This window comes from Lacerta agilis, chromosome 6 (genome assembly GCF_009819535.1).
Source record: "Lacerta agilis isolate rLacAgi1 chromosome 6, rLacAgi1.pri, whole genome shotgun sequence".
Lineage (NCBI taxonomy): Eukaryota > Metazoa > Chordata > Lepidosauria > Squamata > Lacertidae > Lacerta > Lacerta agilis.
The window spans coordinates 21,548,766-21,569,289 of record NC_046317.1 but is presented as its reverse complement, the minus strand read 5'-3'; the positions used below and the strand labels follow the sequence as shown (position 1 = coordinate 21,569,289).

Below are 20,524 nucleotides of genomic sequence, written 5' to 3'. Positions count from 1 at the left end.
TATTAGTCCTTAGCTTACCATTTCAGTTAACACAAACACTATCCTGTAAGAAATAGCTCACTGAAGGTATTTGTGCTTAATTTACCCATCAGAAATCTACAGCAGCTTCAATGGCACATGAAAACAAGTCACACTAACACATGGGCAAAGCACTTTCAAGTTCAGCTACTCTATAAGGCATGCCTCCAACGTGCCTTTATCAATAAGAAAACAAAGAAAAGATAAATACATCTGACCTGCTCCCCTTGATATTTTGCAAGTATCTACAGATAGTGAAGGAAGGCTTATAGCCACAAACCATCATATAATAATAATAATAATAATAATAAATTTATTATTTATATCCTGCGCACCTGGCTGGGTTTCCCCAGACGCTCTGGGCGGCTTCCAGCACACAGAAAAACATAAGAAAACATCAAACATTAAAAACTTCCCAATATAGGGCTGCCTTCAACAGATGCCTTCTAAAAGCTGTGTGGTTTTCATCTCCTTGATTTTTCTGATGGGTCTAAATCTTGAGTCTAAATGCTGTGAGGAAAAGCATTCCTCCTACCACTTCATTCATCACAACTTCCTGCAACGATATACAGTTAGAGAGAAGGCCCAGAGCCACAAAGCACCAAATCTCAAGTCTGGACAGTCACTCCTCCTAACACAGAAACCACAACTTTGTAAATCAAATGCCTTCTAAAAGAAAATGCTGTAGATAAGGAGCAACAAGTAACACCATGGCACACCTTTCCCAGAATCCTTTATTCACAATCTACCTGTGCCGGATGTAGAAGTCACGTGTACCTAACTAATGTCTTATAAGAACTGGTTGTTCAATACAGTCTAAATAAATAATTATTCAATGCTGCAGAGATTAATTGGAAAATGTGCATGTACTATCAGCTGAAACCGTTGGCGATTAATGGGGGAACACCCTGTAGCAGTGCTGTAGCTGCTAAAGAGCTACTAGGTGCACAATGCCATCTGCCGCACTCACCTCATCTAAGGATGTTTTAAAAATTAACAAAACAAGCTTTTTATTATTAAAAAAAACCCTGGAACATTAAAGCTTCCATATAAAGAATGTATGCTTGTTCTGAGAACAGAACATTTCTAGTAAAAAAACAAAACCCAGTTGCAGCTGTTGTCATTCCTCTGCTCCATCAACTTACAAGAAAGCAGAAGTACAGCAAACTTCACCCAATGACTCACCCAGTTCTCCCTTACCAAGAGGTCTCCTGGCTCAAGGTGTATTTGGGAAGAATATTACCACCTTCATTGTGGCTAGGTGATCCTGGAAGCTACTGTGACTTGTGAGGATGTTTAAAGGGGGTAATTTAAAGGGTGGTGCTTTTTTTGGAAGACTGCTTTAAATTACTCTTAATCTTCCTCTTTAAGCACTCTGCCAATCTGTAGTGAGTGAATACAAAGCATTTTTTTTTCAAAACTCACTCAAAGGTGATAATGATCTCAGCCTTTAGCACTATTACCCTTTTCATTTTAAAGTCATTTTTTCAAAAAAAATAAATCCCCTTTTATGATTGTATGAAAGGGTGCTAAAAAAAAGTCTATAGGTTTATTGAAAATTATCTACCCTCTAAAAGTTACTCTTTTTCAACTCTCTGCCATACTCCTAATTTTATTGCTTAAAATGTTTTTGTTTTTCTCCCATTTCTACTAAAGGCCGGAGAAGAGCAAACACATATAAACATTACATAAGATATGGGCACAGCCCCTACTCCTTTTACACAAAGTATTTCCTTAAGGAAGCTATACGTAGGCAAAACCTTCCGAACCACATTTCTCGTGTTATGAATTCATTTTTAAAAATTCAAACATAAAAACGTAAGAAGAACCCTACTGTTCCCAGTGGCCAACCAGATCCTTATGTGAAGTTCACAAGCAGAATGGAAGTGCAACAACACACTGTCTACTGGTGTTCCTAACAACTGGTATTCAGAGGCATGCTACCTCCACAGCATCAGAAGAAGCACACATATTTTGCAACTACTATCCAGACAACATCTCTCCAGCCACACGGGTCTGGCGCCAACACTTTCCTTTTCTCACAGGCACCAGGTTATGGCTTCCTTTTTCTCCCATGCATTTGATGAAATATGATATGTACCAAGGTTTTATGTTAGTAAGCAATTAATTTTTTTTTTAATGGTGTTACTCTGGTTTGCTGATAAAATTGTTTTTTGTGGATGCTGTTGTTGTTTTATGTATTGATTTGCTATATGCTGGTATCCATTGTTTTTAACCACGTTGAATAAATTTACTAAAGCCAATTCAACGCTAATTCTTTCTTACAACTAGGTATTACTTGTAGTATAAGGACTCACAGAGAAGACTGACAGCGATTGGCTTATTCACAGAAAATACAGGAGTGAATTCTGGTGAAAGTATCCAAATGCAGACAGGAATGACTCAAATGCATCTTTAGTTTTAAATTTGCGAACTTTTAATTCCCATGGGTGGGAATTTAAATTAATTCCCATGGGTGGGAATTAAGTCACCACCATCATGTTATTGCTCTTAAGATACACAAATAGACATAGTGAACTTCTGGCATTTCTCCTCATCCAATTTTCTTTAACAAAGTACAAAATTCATATCATCAATAGGAATCAAGCACTTCTCCTAATAGATTGAAAGCAAGTTTTTCTATTTGTAAATTGGCCATCCTTTTTAATGAACAGTTATCCTTTTGTAGAAGAAAAAATTGTATGAGGAAACACATCATACGTATACATCTGGGCCAATGATATCCATTAAAGTTTAACCTTTTAATCCTGGACACCCAGAAAGACCCAGAAATAGCACCAGACTGTATATACCTCAGATGCATTAAAGAATGAAAGTTAAGAGGAAGTACAAATAGCACTGCACTAGTTCTGAATATTATGTTACATCAGGAGATAGCAGACACAGACAGCAGAGTCCCAAAGTTGTTGGGGTTTTTTTAAACTGAGGGATTATGTCCAAACTTCACACGGTCAGGAAAATCACTAGCTCATGTGCACCTAAGTATTTCTCAAGAGAACATTCTTGCTTCTATATCAAATGGGGCCTGGCTGATAAATAAAATAAATAGAATCAAATTGCATGCATATTCACCTATAGCCATACTCACAGTTCAGTGCATTTTCCCTTGAAGCAATATTCATCAGCACAAAGCAAAAAGTAAATTTAATTGTCTTTCGACAATACAATGTGTTGCCCCAATGAAGGGAAAGAGTAATATGATTTCAGCAACAAGGTTGCCCCCACCCCACTGCTTACACCACAGAGAGGTAAGCAAAAGGAAAATGAGAAATAATTCTCAACTCTGCAGCAAGAACATATAGAAAGAAGTAAACATAAGAATTACATTTTCAAACTTATTAAAAATGCCTTGATATGCCACTGAGCTTCACTGTAATACATATATACAGACTGCAAACCTGGCAGCAGATGACATGAGAGTGGCTGTAACTTAATGGTAGAGCAAATGCTATACACAGAGAAGGTTTAAAGTCATGCCTGAAGCAGTAAGGTTTCATCAGTTCTGTGATGGGAAGACCGCATTGCTTCAGTTTTCATAAAAGAGGAACCGTAGCGATATAGGAGTTAATGCATCTGAGATTGAGGAAAAACCAGGTGCTCTTGCTCTCAACTATGTGGGGCCACGCAATCCCCATCCAATAATACTAGAAAAGGCCTTACATGAAACAGCACAAGTATTAAGATTCATTTTATAGATTCTGGGGGGTACCCAATGAATATAAAACATACGTAGTGAAGAAATGGAATAAAAGAAGCTGAAATAATGCGCAGCCCTGTTAGCTTCAGTAGCAGGTACTCAAACTAAAAGAATGGAAGGGATACAGGTTAATGAGTGAGCAATCAGCTAATCTGGGCAGAATTTGTTGAAAGGGAAGAAAAGTTTATTGAAAGTAATAATCAACAGACCTATTCTTCAGAGCTCAGGGTCTACTTTATTCAGTATTCTCATTAATGATTGCATGGATAAAAAGTTAATACAATCTGCAGATACTATCTTAGAAGTAAATAAATAATGAGAATGGAGAGAGAAAGAAACAAAATCATACCTAGAAGAGAGGTCTCCTTTGCAAAGGCAGCAGCAATAGCAGGATCCAAAGCTGGTTGGCCATCACCAGAGGGAAGGTCAGGGCGAGTATAATCCCTACTTTTATCATTATTATACTTTACATTCAAGTTGACCAATTTGGAAAAATCAATCCGTAAGGTACAACAGGCATTATAAATATTCTGACCATCTAACGCCTAGAAAAATAGGAAAATATTAATGAAGATCACATGACATGTGTTACAGCTGAGGTTTAAGTATATATACCCATACTGTACGTCCACTGTAATTAATATGAGAATGTTTAAAATGCATCATTGTATATATGGAACTGGATACTATCAAATATTATATTCAATAGTAGTTGGACATTGTCAGCTAGATAATGCTGATATAATTATAGTTGGTTTATTAACTTTGTATTATTTTTTATTTTACAAAAACAGGGGATGTAAGGTAAAAAGAGAGCCAGGAAATTACAGGCTGGTTAGCCTAGTTATTCTAGAAATTTTACTAAAACCATTGGAACTAGAATTACCATATTTTTCTGTGTATAAGACAATGGTTTTTGCTAAAAAAAATAATTAGTCAAAAATTGGGGGTTGTCTTATACATGGATGGTGAATGCACAGAGGCTCAGGTGGCCCGGGCTCAGGTTCAGTCTTTGGCATGGGCAGCGTGGGCTTAAGTTTGGGTTCTGATGCGGGCAGTCAGGGCTTGGGTTCTGGCACAGGCAGCCCGGGTTTGGGCTTGGGTGCGGGCTGCCTGAGCACAGCTGGCCTGGGCTTGGGTTCTGGTACAGGCGACCTGGGCTTGGGTTTGGGCTCTAGTGCAGGCAGCCTAGGCCTGGGTTCTGGCCTGGGTGCCCCAGGCTTGGGTTTGGGCTCAGATGTGTATGGCCCGAGCTCAGGTTTGGACTCACAGCGGCCAACCTGATGCCTATGGAAAACATGTAAGCAGGCCCTGAGCACAAGAACACTCTCCTCTCCTGCAGTTTCCAGCAACTGGTGTCAGTTACAAAGTTCAAAATAGGTATTTCCTTCCTCAAATCTAAACTTCAGCGATCATACCTTCCACTGAAATAGAGGTGAACATGGCTACTACAGATAGACCTATTCCTTCCCTCAGATGAAATGAGAAATGGCGTATCAATGCAAGCCTTCCAGGTGAGTGAAACACCCAATGGCACAGATGGCATAGCTGGATGACAGTAGTTTTAAGGGCAGAAACTGATCATCTTTTCATATCGAACTCCTGTAAGGCTTCAATATAATGTATATTGTAAGTATGAAAAAAATGCCCCCAAAATAAGCTCAAATAGATACCATACAGGCACAAAAGCATAAAATATAGGTTATGTTGTCATGTTCCCTACTAAATTGTAAAAATAAATATAGAAGTTCCTTTCCAACTTCAAAAATGAGGAAACAAGAAAAACTTGAGCTCACAAGTGACTCTAAATGAGCATCCATAAAAGCATCTCACAGCATGCATGCACATAATTAGCATCTCTTAGATGATGCAAACATTTGCCATCTGTTTTGAGACCTCAAGGAAACCAATCCAACCTATGGAACACAAGCTCTGACACTATGAATAGCTGTGGTGATAACACTTTTCCCTGTCTCACACCTCTTCTCAAATTTCTCTCTCATCTCTCTCCCATCTTCAACAGTATCTTATCACCACCTCAGTCAAGAAACACCAAGCAATGTCAAAGTATATGGACAGCAGGTGTACTAAAAAAAAATGAAATGGCGCTGTCCTCCAGGCACATTAAAACTGAGAACAGGGGGATTGGATTGAGGAATGTGTTTATCTGAAAACAAAGTAACACACAACAATGTTGCAACACTTGTCAGTTTGACAATATTCCTGTGAAGAGAACTAATCAAGGCCTTTCTTTCAGAATTAATTGGCAATAAGCTGTGCGGCAATGTATAGCTGATTAATCAAACTGATCACTTAAAAACTTTTTGATTAAGGAAAAGTTTCCAATTAATTGAGCAGATTGAAAGTAGTAGACTAACACTTGTTTCTGTTAAATCCAGATTTTAATGTATTGCTGGTTATTTTTGATGGAGACATTTGATCTTATACGTATATACAAATTACTTGCACACTTGATCTTAAAAGCCAACATTTATCCACCATGATGGTATGCATAGAAGAGCTTATTTATAACTAGGTGTGTTTTGCAAAGGCAGAAATTTTAAGGCAAAGGCAACTTCTTCAGCTACAATAACAACAGTCTGATAGGGAAATAACCCAACGTGAGCCAATGTGAAATAAAGAGAATCATTTTATGCCAGAATTCACTTTTTCAACCTGAATAGCAAGTCTGAACATCATAGGCACTTCATAGCCAACAGTGATGTTGACAAGGCTATTTTCATCAGACTCCTTAGGAAATGCTACTTCATCTAGGTGCTTGATTTTCTTAAATTGCTCTTTAAACTTCCCTATTGAGCCTTCAATTTCTTTGAAGGCCACATTCCGATTCCCTATAAAGAGCACTATCTGCAAAGTAATTTTACCATTAACCTTTATGGTAAAAAACTGAAAATTTCATTTAGCTTCTCTTCTGCAATAGTAGGTTTTTAAACTGACCCTTCAGAATGTTGGATATTTTATCACCCAGAGGCACATCATGAACCACTTTAAAAAGCATCTTAACAGTGTATTTAGATGTCTAAGGTCTGTAATCCTATACATATTTTCTTGGGAGCAAATCCAATAGAATTCAGTGGGACTTGCTTTAAAATAGACACACAAATGATTGCATTGTAAATTATCTCTTCACATTTCTGCTTTGTAGCTTTACTTATCAATTCAACTAATGTTTAGATTAATGTTTATAAATGCTGGCTAAGATTAGAAAGCAGGCTATAGGATCTCCACCCCAATTTAGATTATTTTCTAAATGTAGCACATAAACAAAATTCAGGTGTTCAACCTAAATCAATGTACCAACTCCACGTAGTTAAGCATTAGCTAGAAATATTAGCTATGAAGTTCCCTGCCCAGCATTTTCTTAAAAAGAACCTCTGTCAATACTTTCCATTAGTTTATTTCTCAAAGCCTTAAGAAAACAGTTAAGAGAAACTTAGTAATTTACATTAGTATTAGAATAAGAAACTCGTTTTCAATTAATAACATATTCATTTTGGTCCCAGGTTATTTTTGGGTGAAACAGTGATGATACTGTTGATTTAGGAACAAAATGTTTACTCACAGGCAGTAAAATGCTGATGTTCATTTATAATCTCAAAAGTTACATAATTTGTCCACATAAATACATTTTTGACAAAACAAGTACTGCCAACTATACCTAACCCTATACTTATTAATAAAGGCTAAACAGAATTAAATATACTTACTAGCTTTGCTTGTTGGGCATTTACTGGATCACCATACTGTAACAGTGCTTGAAATTGATTATTTTTTGTGAATGTAATTATTTTCAAAACTGCACCAAATTTAGAGAATATCTGTGAAAAACAATCAAAAGTACACAGGTACTCAACTTTACAAGTCACAAAAGAAAACACACCCACACAAACCGCTAAGATGTTCACATCAATGTATCTGGTTAGTTTCAGAGGGGCAGCTGCAATGGTCTGTTGCAGCAAAGAGTCTTGGGGCACATTAAAAAAATGAATACTTTTTGGACTAGAGGCCACTTCATCAGAGGCAGAAAGCGTTATGCTCACTTGGCAGGTATGTACACACATGGATTTACAGCAGGATAAGATTTATTTGTTTTCCTATTGAGGGTTGCATTCCCTTGGGTAATTAGTTAGGTACATTTACTCATTCATTCATTCATTCATTCAATTTGTGATAAATGAATGAAACAATCTAGGCATCATACACTTTGATTCTTTTTTGGGTGGGTAACGTTAGAACCACAAAAACCTTAAGCGACAGCCAGCATAAAGACCCAAATACAAACTTGAACAATAAAATAGTCGATATCATGGGAGGCAAGCAAACCAGTCAAACCAACCCTTAACTTTGCTACTGCCACCAAGCAAATTGTACATTAAAGCTTTTAATGTAGTAGTTTCAGAACTGGGGTTTGTTTGTCTTTTGGCTTTTTATTTCCATCTAGCCACAGCTTTCCCAATCCCTCCACCTGTACCTATGTTTGTACATCTGCCAAAAGAATGACACATCCAATTATAGCAATGAAAATAAACACTGCCAGGAGAGACATGAAGAGCTCATGTCAGGGCTCTTCAATGGGCAGTCACCCAGCACCCTAAAGTCCTATTTTTTCCACTGTGCTTATTCTAGCAAACAGGTGAATGTCAGGCATTTACAAGTGGAGCTGAACTGAATTTTCACCTTCAAACATTTTTGAGTTCCCCCGTTTTCCACTTACAAAAAAAGTTTAACAGGACTTCTCTCTCCTTTATGACATAATACCAACCAATCAGGGATCACATAATGAACACATTCTATTTGTAGCCTGCTCTTACATGATGCCCCAACTTGTTTCCCACCTAAGGAACTGATCAGGTCCACCCCACCTAAACTGTAGTAAAGCTTCAGGATCAAGTACCATAAGACCATTCACTGAGCCCTTCATGCAGTTACCATGATAAATGTCAAAGACATTCAGCCCATTGTTTTCTGGCTACATGAAGATGTCACAAGGCCAGTCTGCAGCCCTGATTCAGCTCTAATTGCACCAGAAGGCACATGTAAGTACACAATTCACTAAGACAGTGTTTTTCAACCTTTTTTGGGCAAAGGCACACTTGTTTCATGAAAAAAATCACGAGGCACACCACCATTAGAAAATGTTAAAAAAAATTAACTCTGTGCCTATATTGACTATACATAAAGTAATTCTCTTGAATAGGAATCAAATAAACAAATTTTTCCCACGGCACACCAGGCAACATCTCGCGGCACACTAGTGTGCCGCGGAACAGTGGTTGAAAAACACTGCACTAAGAGCAGTCAAGTGTCAACATACAATATCTGCACTCAGAGATACACCCAACCCAACACATTGTATTTTGCAATGCTGTTCTGTAGCAGTTTCATTGCAACAGTGTGGCAAATTCAGGAAGTCTCAGGAATATGAAACTCATGGAAATGTGCACTTCTGAAAACATTCATGAATCTTGGAACACAAGGTTCTGCTAAATTCTTGCTAAAAGTTTCTACCCCCTTCCACATCTGGGGGCAAAACAAACATTCTACATAGATCCTGAAAGTGTATTTCCTGGCCGGTTTCTGTGAGTTGAATTGTGCAGCAGAACCTCCCCTTCCCTCTCCCCCTCTTTCAAATATGCTCTGGAAGGTTGGAAGAACTCCCCAGAGCAGGTGGGGGGGGAGTGTGGAGGGTCACAGGAGGAGGAGTGGGAAGGTAAGTTCCATTACACAAACTGAAGTTGTTTTGTTTACTCAATGACCATGTTTACTGATACATTTGCTTGGTTCTCTGCTCAAAAATCCCCTTAAAAAGAAAGACTTACTTGGTGGAGAACATCAAGAGTTACAGGGTAATACATGTTATCAATAATTATTCTAAGGACAGGACTCTGAGCTGGCGTTACTGCACTCTCGCTAACTGTGGTTCCGCTTATGGGAGTATTTGTTGTCTGTACTGCAGTCACTGCTTGTAGAACAGCTTGAGCTCGCTACAATAAAAGAGAAGGGAAAGCATTCAAAATGAGAATATGTGAATTAGATTGAAAGATTAGTATATTCCGTAGTTGCTTCAATGCACCTTTTTAAAAAGTCAATGACAGGATGGAATTTCTAAAAATATTTTAGGTTTTATTTTTCCTCTCCATATGACAGTATGAATACTTTCATGCACCACATCTTGACACTCTTTATCTACAATAAACTGGATGTTGATAGTGTATCTGAGTGTAATAATTTAGACTAAATTTGTTAATGCTTAGCAGATGTATATTTTTCTGAAATGAAATCAAGATGGAAGGGGAGAAATCTGTGCTATTGCAGGACTTACCTATCACTTCTAAGCATCTGAAACAACAGTACTCTCATCAGCTGAAGAGAAGCCAGAGATGGCTTCTCATCAGCTGATTTTGTTGAAATAAGGTGCAGCATTTGGCTACAAGCAAGCTCTAGAAGATTGGGGTATATTCTAGATGCACAGGAATGTAAGCTTAGCCATTTTTTATTTTCTTTTTCATTGATGGGCCCAAGACCCATTATTCCCCACCTTTCCTCTTCAGTCCAACCAGTTCCAAAGATTGGAAGGAAACCTCCAGTAAAGAAAATACAACTGCTTGCTGTTGAACAGGAAGAAGTAAATAATAAGACTGCATGAGAACATAAGAGTGCAAAGGAAGCCAAGCTACTGCATTCTGAATAATTATTTTCTTACAGAACACTTCTGGATAATGTATCACTCAGTTTTAACAAAAAGGACCCCTCCCACTTTTTGCAGTTAGCGTTTTAGGTAACTCAACAATTCTTTGTACTATAAAACTTAACTGGAGCCAGTCAAAAATAAAGGTCAGCTTAACCAAGTGTTCTTCAGCCTTGAGTTCAAAAATGTTGATGGAATGCAAACTCTATCACCCCTGACCATGGGATAAAAATCTTGATAGCACAGTCAATTTCTATTAATGGCACAGATGCAAACAAGTCAGTGTAATTACTACTATGGTCAAATTGGTTTAAGTGATTTGTCACACAGAGAGCTTTAAGAAGGCAAATCAATGGGTGGCATCCAATGAACTCATTCCCACCAATGCGAGGATTCCCACCTATACGCTGAAACTTCTCCTTTCCTCCTCCTCCAACATGCCCCCTAAGTCTGGAGTTCTTCCAAACCTTCTGGAACAGATTTTGGGGAGGGTTTGGGGCACATGGGAAAAGGAGAGGAACGTTCCATTCCATGAGCAGAAATACTTGTGCTGACAGAACGTGTTGGTTGATACTGCCCAATTTTATCTATTTAAAAAAAATGCATGGCAGGTAATGATCAGTACCATATATTTTAACATTTTTGCCCAAGCTATTGTACAAACTGAAGATCCCACAACATGCCCCTTAAATGAATTAAACAAGTAGAAAAAGAGTGGGAGAAATCATATTGTAAATTGTTAAATGCTATTTCATAATTGCAGGACTCTCTTGACCCCTACCCACTCTGGTTAGTGAAATCCAGTCAAGAGGGGCTGACCGAATGGGAGCTGGGCATGGTGAATTGCATTTTTATGTGATGGAGTGGCACCTGCTGCCCATAAACAGGCAGTGGCACAACCACGCCTGAAGAAACCCACCCTGGATCCTATGGTTTACAACTATTACCTGGTTGCAAATATCCCTTTCTCAGGTAAGAGAGGCTGGAGGACAAGCACTTACAGGAATTCCTGGAGGACATGAATAGTTGGATTTTTTTCCATCTGGGATCTGGTGCAGTTTTGTGACTGAATGAGCCTTGTTTGCCATAATGGATGACCTTTATCAAGAGGTGAATGGGGGAGTGCAACTCTGCTTCTCAATCTCTCGGGGCTTTTGATCCCACAGACCATGGTTTCCTCCTGGACCACCTTTGTGGTGCCTACTGAAGTCTATTTTATTATTATTTCAGAAGGCATTTTAACCAATTTTATAGTTTTAATTGATTTTTTACTTTTTGTACTGGATCCTCATAAACCACCTAGAGACTATTGTAATTAATCAGTGTGCAATTAGTTTAAATAAATAAATAAAATATTAGGTACTATTGTTTTTTCATTTATGAGTCACCTCCCACGAGGCACCCCAAAGTATTTTGACAACACTTTTTAAATGTGATTAAAAGTTCTATTCGCAGTTCAGCTCTAGTCATGCAAACCTAGTCCTATGCAACAACAAATGACCCTGGATGGCAATGAGAATCTACATATGTATCAAATATTTCTAATGTATTTTAATATTTGTTGGAAGCTGCCCAGAGTGGCCGGGGAGACCCAGCCAGATGGGCGGGGTACAAATAAATAATTAAATAATTAAATAAATTATTATTATTATTATTATTATTATTATTATTATTATTATTATTATTATTATTATTTGTGTCCAGTCAGCCTAATGATGCCTGGATGGGCATTATAATCCATGTACGGAGTCATGCAGGTGTAATCCACTGTGATGCCTTGTTACTTTTTATGTATTATCTCTAAGTCTACGATCCTGCCTTTATCTGTACAAGGTAAAGATCTTGTACAGGATCCTTGCCATTTACAGCTTATATATTGAAGGTATCCATTTTTATTTCTTTAAACTCCCCATTAGTTTTAAAGATTCACCTGTTAGCCCAGAATAACTGTGTTTAGACTATGTGATGAACAGACCAGAAGATTTAACACTGAAAGTCAAATATTTATAACAATCTGCTTATATTATCAGATTACATGATATTTGCAAGTTAGGTGTGAAACATTTTGTTTGATATTTACTTTAAAATGTTACTGTTATTTCAAAGTACTATGCTCTAGTTTTCTTCCCTATTCTAAGTTAATAGCCTTTATCCCTCCCTTCAAGCTAACACACGGGCTTTGCAGAGGATTTAACCTTAAGTCTTGCCTCTAGTCACTTCTTCAGCTTCAGCCTTCTGTGGTTTCAGCCCTAGTGTCCTGAATTCTTTCTCCCTGATGTCACCAGGACCTTTCGCTTCTCAGCCCTGCTCCAGCTTCTTCTCCAAACTCTGAATAGAATCTTAAAGTGGTGTGTCTGCACTTTAATTCTCTTCAACCAAAACCCTTTAACCAAGCAAAAGCTACTCTCTGATAATTCAACAGCTCACTGATTTTTAAGTTTGGAAAGTCCACTAAGGACCTATCAGAGCCTGACCTTTCTGATTCCACTATCTGACACAAGAGCAATGGTTTTGCACATCAACTGACAAAAAGCTCAAGGGACACACAATCACCTCTTTAGGAATGTATTTGGCTAGCTGTTTCTTGGCAGTTTGCCAACTCAAGGCAGCCTGAACACTGTATCTCAGTGAAAAGTACACTGTTATCTACCAACCCAATAAATGTACATATACATTTATTTCATATTTATGCAACTTTTACCATTTCTCCACATCAACTTTATACTCAACACAGTGACAGAATTCCCACTGACACAGTGAACTTACACTTTTAAAGTCAATCAATTTATTGTATATATCCAAAGGCCTTTACAATGTACAGTGGTACCTCTGGTTACAAACCTCGTTCCGGAGGTTCGTTCTTAACCTGAAACCATTCTTAACCTGAGGTACCACTTTAGCTAATAGGGCCTCCCACTGCTGCCGCCGCTGCACAATTTCTGTTCTCATCCTGAGGTAAAGTTCTTAACCCGAGGTACTACTTCCAGGTTAGCGGAGTCTGTAACCTGAAGTGTCTGTAACCTGAGGTACCACTGTACAGCAGGGGATAAGAACAATGCTGAAATACACAACATGACCTATAAAAGTTAAAATGAAGATTTACAGCATGAGGTTTTAAAATTAGGAAGCATTAACGTATCTAGAACTGAGCTTTTCAGCTGCCAGAGCGAACTTGGTACCAGATATGTAATCTACAGATATTTATCAATTAGGACAGGGGTGGGCAACCAAAGGCCCAAGGGCCACAAGCGGCCATGGGGGTCATTTAACCGGCCCATGGACCCCGCCGCCCGCTCGGGGACCCCTGCCACCCACTTGGTCAGCTCCCGTGTGCCATGCTAAAACGGCGTGGAGCAGATTAGGGACTGTCTTCCACGACGCTGGCTGGCTTCCCATTGGCTGCAGGAGGCCATTGGCCTCCTCCGCACTGGAGGAGTGCCGGAAATAGTGTTTGCGCATGCGTGCGGGCACACTCTGGCCCACCATGGTGTCTGCGGGACCATGAATGGGCCCAAGCTACAAAAACTTTGCCGACCCCTGAACTAGGAGCTCAACTGTCACCTTGTGTGGTGATCGGACTGAGAGACAGTCAAGAACAGGTGATTTAAAAAAATCTCTCAACATTGAATATAAGGGGCAAAGCATATCGTAATGCACAGCATCCTCAACCTGACTGCATCCATAAATGCACCTGCGTTCCATGTGGAGTTTCAGGTATCTCCCCTCTAAATACATTGAGGGCATCTGTTGGAACCTTAGTCCTATGCAGCTGTGGGAAAGTCAGTGTTTCAAGGTAATGGTGCCTTGAGTGGTTGATCTTGATTTGAGTGTTTGATCAGGAAACTATGGTTAACATCAGCAAAACCAGGATAGAAGTCCAACTTCAAACCATTTATTCTAAAATTTATTACTACAATTATATCCCACTTTTCCACTAAGAAACCCAATGTGGCATATGTGCTTCTCTTCTCTCTCCATTTTATAACCCTGTGAGGTAGGTTAGGTTGAGAGAGAGAGAGAGAATCAGTTGTCTAAGATCACCCAGTAGACTTCATATGACTGGGATTTGACTCCTGGTTTACCAGGACCTATCCCAACACTCCACCCACTCTTAACCTTCATTGTCTAGCTTGTTCTGCTGCTGTTAATCAAAGTTTAATGGTTTGACCAAAAAGGGAAACTACAGTTAATGAAAGACTTCCTGGTTTGCTCACTCACATGAAGGAGCTGCATGAAAATGCCAAAATGCTTGTTCATATCTCAGCTTTTTTTTTCTTAAGCTGAAATATGATAATCAGAATGCAGTCACCATTTCTAAAATTGTCCATACTTTTGTCAATACTGCTTTTTTCCTTAAATAAAGCGTAGATCCATTTGGCCTGAATGTATCACTATAGAGATGCTACAAAAATGTATACAAATATTCTCATTATTATTATTTGTCACAACTTAAACAACACACGTGCATATTTACGCCCACCAGCATAATTTTAAATAAAATATGCCGGAAAGGAATGCCACTCTTATTTCATATTTCACTTCCCATAAAACACCCCATAAGAACACCAACAATAAAATATACATGTTTTACGTTCTAGTGGGCAGAATGTAAATAAAATGGTGTCTTGTTACCACTGAAATCAATGGAACATAACCTTTTTGTTTATGTCTTTAAAACTTTATTTTATGAATATTGTTTTCTTAATACTTACACAAAACTTTTGTGGTAGCAAAATGGAATTATGTTTAAGAAGTCAATAGGAGACACCCCCCCACCAGCAATATTATAAAATCATACTGAAAAAGCTATGCTTGGCATTATGCCACCTTTCATTAAAAGCAAGATAGCTGGATATCAATAGGTAAGTCTTACTTCCCAGTAAATGTGCTTTGGACTGAAAGGAATCTTCTGGAACTCTCACTTTAGCATTGCCATTTGCTCTTTCTCAATCTTTAAAAACCCATTACAATCTACACGGACACTCTTTACATCTTACATGATTGAGAGTCAAGTTCAATACAGCAGCAATAATAGTTCCCTCTTCTGTCTACTAATATGCAAACATTTCTTCAGTTCAATATGATTGGGTTATATCAGCTACTACAATGATGACTACAGGGTTATAAATGGGAATCCTATGTGAGGAGGGAACCAATATATACTAAAACATGCAGTTTGTTAAAGTACAGTGGACCCTCTAGTTATGTACCGCTCTGGATACGTAACTTCCGAGTTTCTTCATGCATGCGCAGAAGTGCTCTGCACACTGCGTGCATGCACAGAAGTGCTCAATGGCGCCTCGCGTGTATGCAAAAGCGGCACCTCTGCCTACAGACTTTTTAGGTTGCGGACGGACCCCTGGAATGAATTTACTTCGTATCTGGAGGGTCCACTGTACAAGAAAAGGAGAGCTGATGACACAGCAGCACTTTAGGACAATGACATCTGTACTAGTTCACAGTGCTAGCCCATAAAGGCAATGTCCAATGAGTGCAGGGCAGGATGCAGCACTTCTAAAAATTGTGTTGGCCTCCTATTATGGAATAATTAAGCTCTTCAAATTGCAGCACATTCTCTGGCTGTCACACTTAAAAGTGTCATTCAACTGGATGTTATCAGAACAGAATTCAGCAACCATCAAGACAGTTTTCCCTGCTCCTGTTATGTAAAATTATTTTGTAACTCTAACAGCTCATGAAGGCTAATTGCCAACAGGTCTTACCAGAAAATACACACTTTCTAAGGATTACCACTACAGGTAACAAGCAAGTTTTTAACACCTATGGAAAACTGGCTAAAAAGTTGATTGGACAATTATATTTCAAATGAGACATGCTCAGTCTCTAGGAAAGGCTTAACGAAGAGAGGACTAGAACAGAAAGAGTCCTAAAAAGTGTTGCTTGTTATAGCACTGTTAGTATGATCAAGGGAAAAACCACAAGAAACGAACATGAAGATATTACCATTTGACATAGCATGGGTCAGTGCAGCTTTAACATCCTTCATAGGAAATGGGAACATCAAATGCTTAAAAAGATCTTTAAAGTTAGCACCTGTAGGAACAGTAGTTTCCCTGCTCCAGTAAGAATACAGTCTTGATCTGAAAGAATAGGTTTTTAACGTCTTTAAGATCAAATGACTATATTCTCAGTTATTTCCTGGAGTGAATATGAATATATTTTGCAGTGACTGCATTATGGGAAGAGTAGATCAAATAAAGTGAGGTTACCAGTGCTATGAAATTTAAATGGATTATTTAAACATACTGGAAATAAGACTGCACATTATCCACATAAGAAGGAAACAAGTTCCTTTTACAGTCATACCTCTGGTTACGTTCGCTGCGGGTTGCGTTCGTCACGGGATACGAACGCACCGAACCCGGAAGTACCGGAATGGGTTACTTCTGGGTTTGGCGCTTCACGCTTGCGCAGAAGCGCCGAATCACGCGGTGCACATGCACAGACGTGACGCTTCATGTTGCATTCTGCTCATGTTGTGAGCAGGGCTCTGGAACGGATCCCATTCGCAAACAGAGGTACCAAGGTATAGGTGAACTCGAGCTCTTGAGCCAAACAGAGGTACCAAGGTATAGGTGAACTCGAGCTCTTGAGCCAAAATTAATGTCTAAGTTGACTTGAGGAAAAAATGTTTAGGAAGTTTAACTGTTTAACACTATTAGGCATTTGCACTATTTGCCTTTACCATAAAATAATACCAAATGCAAACCTCCTATGTTAACCAGAATGGGGGGGGGTTACATTGATGATGGGGTGTTTACACACAAGGAATCAATTCAACATTAACAACTATAATCTTGAGAATGGACAAGTTACCTGATTCAGTGTATTGTCGGTCTTTAACTCTTTATGGTTTGAATACTGGATATAAATGGGCTGATTACGAAGGTGAGGTGTCACAGCAGAGTAATAATTGACCATAGTGATCGCAGCTTCTTCTGTTGCCAATTCCAAAAAAGCCTATAAAAATATTAAAAATGGTTTTGTAGTATTTGCAGCATACATAACTATATTCTGTTTCTGAATTTGCCAGGCTTTTTCATGATGAGACATTTAAAACACTTGCCAAAATCATTCAGAATCCAGACCTTAAAATGTAAAAATGTACACATTACAGATCTATAGACCTTACTAAGCAAGGACTAGGTCAGAATGTGCCCCAACTGTTCACAAAATGCTACAGGTCCCCTCGAGGGCAAAAGCAGCCACAGCTCTGATGTCTGTTTATGGAAATGAGCATGTACAATTTTTTCAGACATACCCACTTGAAGCAAACTTGGAGATATTTACAATCTGACAGTTAAGGTTGTCGACTTGCTCTTATCCATAGGTTGTTGACAACCAAAACATGGCAAACAGTAAAAAAAAACAATAAAAATAATAAAAAATGGCAGAGGGAATCCCAAGAACAATTTTCAGAAAGAAAAGTACTTTTACGTGGGTTCTTCTCTCCAAAACACAGATGACAGGAGGACCAGTACCAGCCTGGCTGAAGGGAGAAGCACAGAGGTCTGAACAAGTAACAGCACTCCAAACTCCATAACCTTAAAAAGCAAATGACTTGTTACACCCACCACCAGATCACTGTGGCTATTTGAAGTTTGCCAAACCTGATCCTAAATGAAAGGGAGCACTGCTCCACTATCCCAATTTCTGAGAGAAATATGCAGGCTCCAGCAATATGTTGAACGACATGATGGCCAATTACCTTCCCCCGACCCAATAAAAGTATTCATTTTTCCACAGGTTTCAAATTGGTAGGTGACTATTTAAAAGCCTTCATATAAAAACCTCCAGTAAACCATGTGGCTGCGAACCACAGGAGGGAATCGGGCAAAGGTTATTTTCAACAGACAGCATCCAATGCTGTAGGAGAAAGGATCTGGAGTTATATCCCTTTACCATAGGTTATAAAGGCCTGTGATCTCCTGACTTAGCTGTTAGAACTCCTGACCAAGAAGTCAAAAGTTTATAATGTGCCTGTCAGAAATGGCTTATAGCAGGGAGGGGCTGACTCCTGGTGTGGGGACCTGAACCAGGCCCCCAAAAACAGTTTTTGGGCCTCCCAAGACCATGCTGATTTTGACTGCAAAAAAAGAAGATACAGTGCTCGGCTCGATGGAGAGGTTTAAATCTGGCCATCAGTTCAATAATTTTGTGAGTTGGGAAGGGTTAAGAATTGTCTTCCTTAGCTACCGGTAATCTGCACAAATTATGTGAGAGAGCTTTTAGTGGCCTTTGCAGAAGCTATTATGGTGAAGAAAACAAACATTTCATTTGGATCATGTACTAATATTGGGTATATTTGGGGAAAGAATATGAAGCAGGACTAACTATTCTATTTGCCTAAAATGAGTCTTCAGGCTGGTTACAGAGTTAAGTGCTCTTTCATTGCATCTTCTAATAACTATGTAAAAACACTATTCAGCAGAAAGCATTCCTCAGGCTTTTTGCTCAAGAACATCCTCAATAATCTTGCTCAACAAGATACATCACATCTCATAGTTCCCCGAGTCTATTGTTTCCTGCAAACCCATGTATGTAATTTTCGATTAAGTAGCAAAACAAGATGGATAGTTATCTCGTCCTCATTCTCCAAGTTTAGCCCTTTGAAGAAATAGCAGTCCCTTTTAGAAGGAGTAAACTCTGTGAGTGTAACATGACAATCCAAAGCCCGGTTGCAAGGCATGACAGCCACTGCCACATCCACAGCCCCTTGGTCACGCTGGCCAGGGTGGAAGGTGGGAGTGGATAGGAAAACCACCACACCAGCACTCAAGGCTAGATCAAGGTTGATGGTGTCAATGGATGGCGGTGGAGCCAGCTTGGGATACAGCAGTCTTGAGCTGATTCAGTCCCTCCCACTTCCTGCACTTCCACAGGCTGAAGCTTGCAGGGCTGGATTGCAGCCTAAATGGGATTTATTTCTGAATGTTTAGAATTAGGCTGTGAATGTGATCCCATGTTAAGGAGGCAGGAGAAGCTCCTCAAAAGTTTTCATCTTCTTAAGTCTTTATTATCATAGCAGAACTATAATCTTTGTTATACAAGATTTGGTAAAGTGCTATCAGAATTTACAGTTTGAAAAAATTAGGTTTCTTCAAATGAAATATTTTTAGATAAGATTAGTTTTCAGACACCAAAACATAAGCTTTTCACAAAACACATTGAAAGACACACTTTTTAAAAACAAAAAATAGAAATATAGAATGATAACTGAAGAGACACTGCATTAACCAGTATTGGAAAGAAATGCAACCATCAAGCCATATTTAAGAACCTGATATGCTAAGCAAAAGAGCAACTTGGCTCCGATTGCTGAGAATCTGAAGTGCTGCTCTCCCTTCCTACTATTTAGGTACAAAAAAACAGAGGCAGGGCAAGGAAGAACTGGTATTTACTTATCTGCCCCATAATGATTGCCTTCCTTTAAAGTTGGCAGGAGCAGGGGAAATGAATGAGTTACAGAGATATGAAACGGGGGGGGGGGGACTTCTTAAGAGTGTTAGCTTGTATCTCCATCAGAACTCTGAGTCTTCAGAATTCTCAGCAAACAGGCAGCTCTCACATTGGAGAGTGTAGCATCAGTTAGGCTCTTCATGATGAGTTTCATGGAGCTCAATATGGATTGGGCTCAATCAAATATGGATATGATTGGGCCACAGCACAGGCCACTGCTGCTGTCCCTCTCTGAATTGATGCTCATAAGGTGGTGACAGTAGCAGAGAACTTAAACTGTTCATTACTGTATCTGCAGAAACATCTGGGGAATGTGGGAAAGGTAGCTCCCAGTGCCAGAAGACCACTGTATTGGTAGTCCCCCACTCTAACAAGAGAAGGCTTGGGAAAGGTGAAACTGGTAGTGAGGGGCATGGTCATACAAAAAACAGCCCTTTTTTTGGTAGGTCTGAATGGGCCTGTGCACAGCTTGGAAAATGAGACTGGGGGCAGGGGGAGGAGACACACTTGAGTCCACCATTTTGAAATCTACCACCATAATCAATTTCAAGGGGAGATTAGAATGTGCATAATTCTCTCCCACTGAAATCAGCATGAGC

At 39.1% G+C, this 20,524-nt stretch overlaps 1 protein-coding gene across 6 annotated transcripts in view; it reads right to left on the bottom strand.

Moving 5' to 3' along the window:
• Positions 1-20,524, bottom strand: part of PTBP2 (polypyrimidine tract binding protein 2) — a 50,043-nt gene that overhangs the window by 5,329 nt on the left and 24,190 nt on the right. For all 6 annotated transcript variants that reach the window (XM_033151580.1, XM_033151581.1, XM_033151575.1 and 3 more), the window contains 4 exons: positions 17,283-17,426; positions 9,577-9,741; positions 7,465-7,575; positions 4,086-4,281 (listed from right to left, as the gene is read on the bottom strand). In XM_033151580.1, coding sequence (XP_033007471.1) covers positions 4,086-4,281; positions 7,465-7,575; positions 9,577-9,741; positions 17,283-17,426 — 616 coding nt within the window. The remainder of the gene's footprint in view (positions 1-4,085; positions 4,282-7,464; positions 7,576-9,576; positions 9,742-17,282; positions 17,427-20,524) is intronic.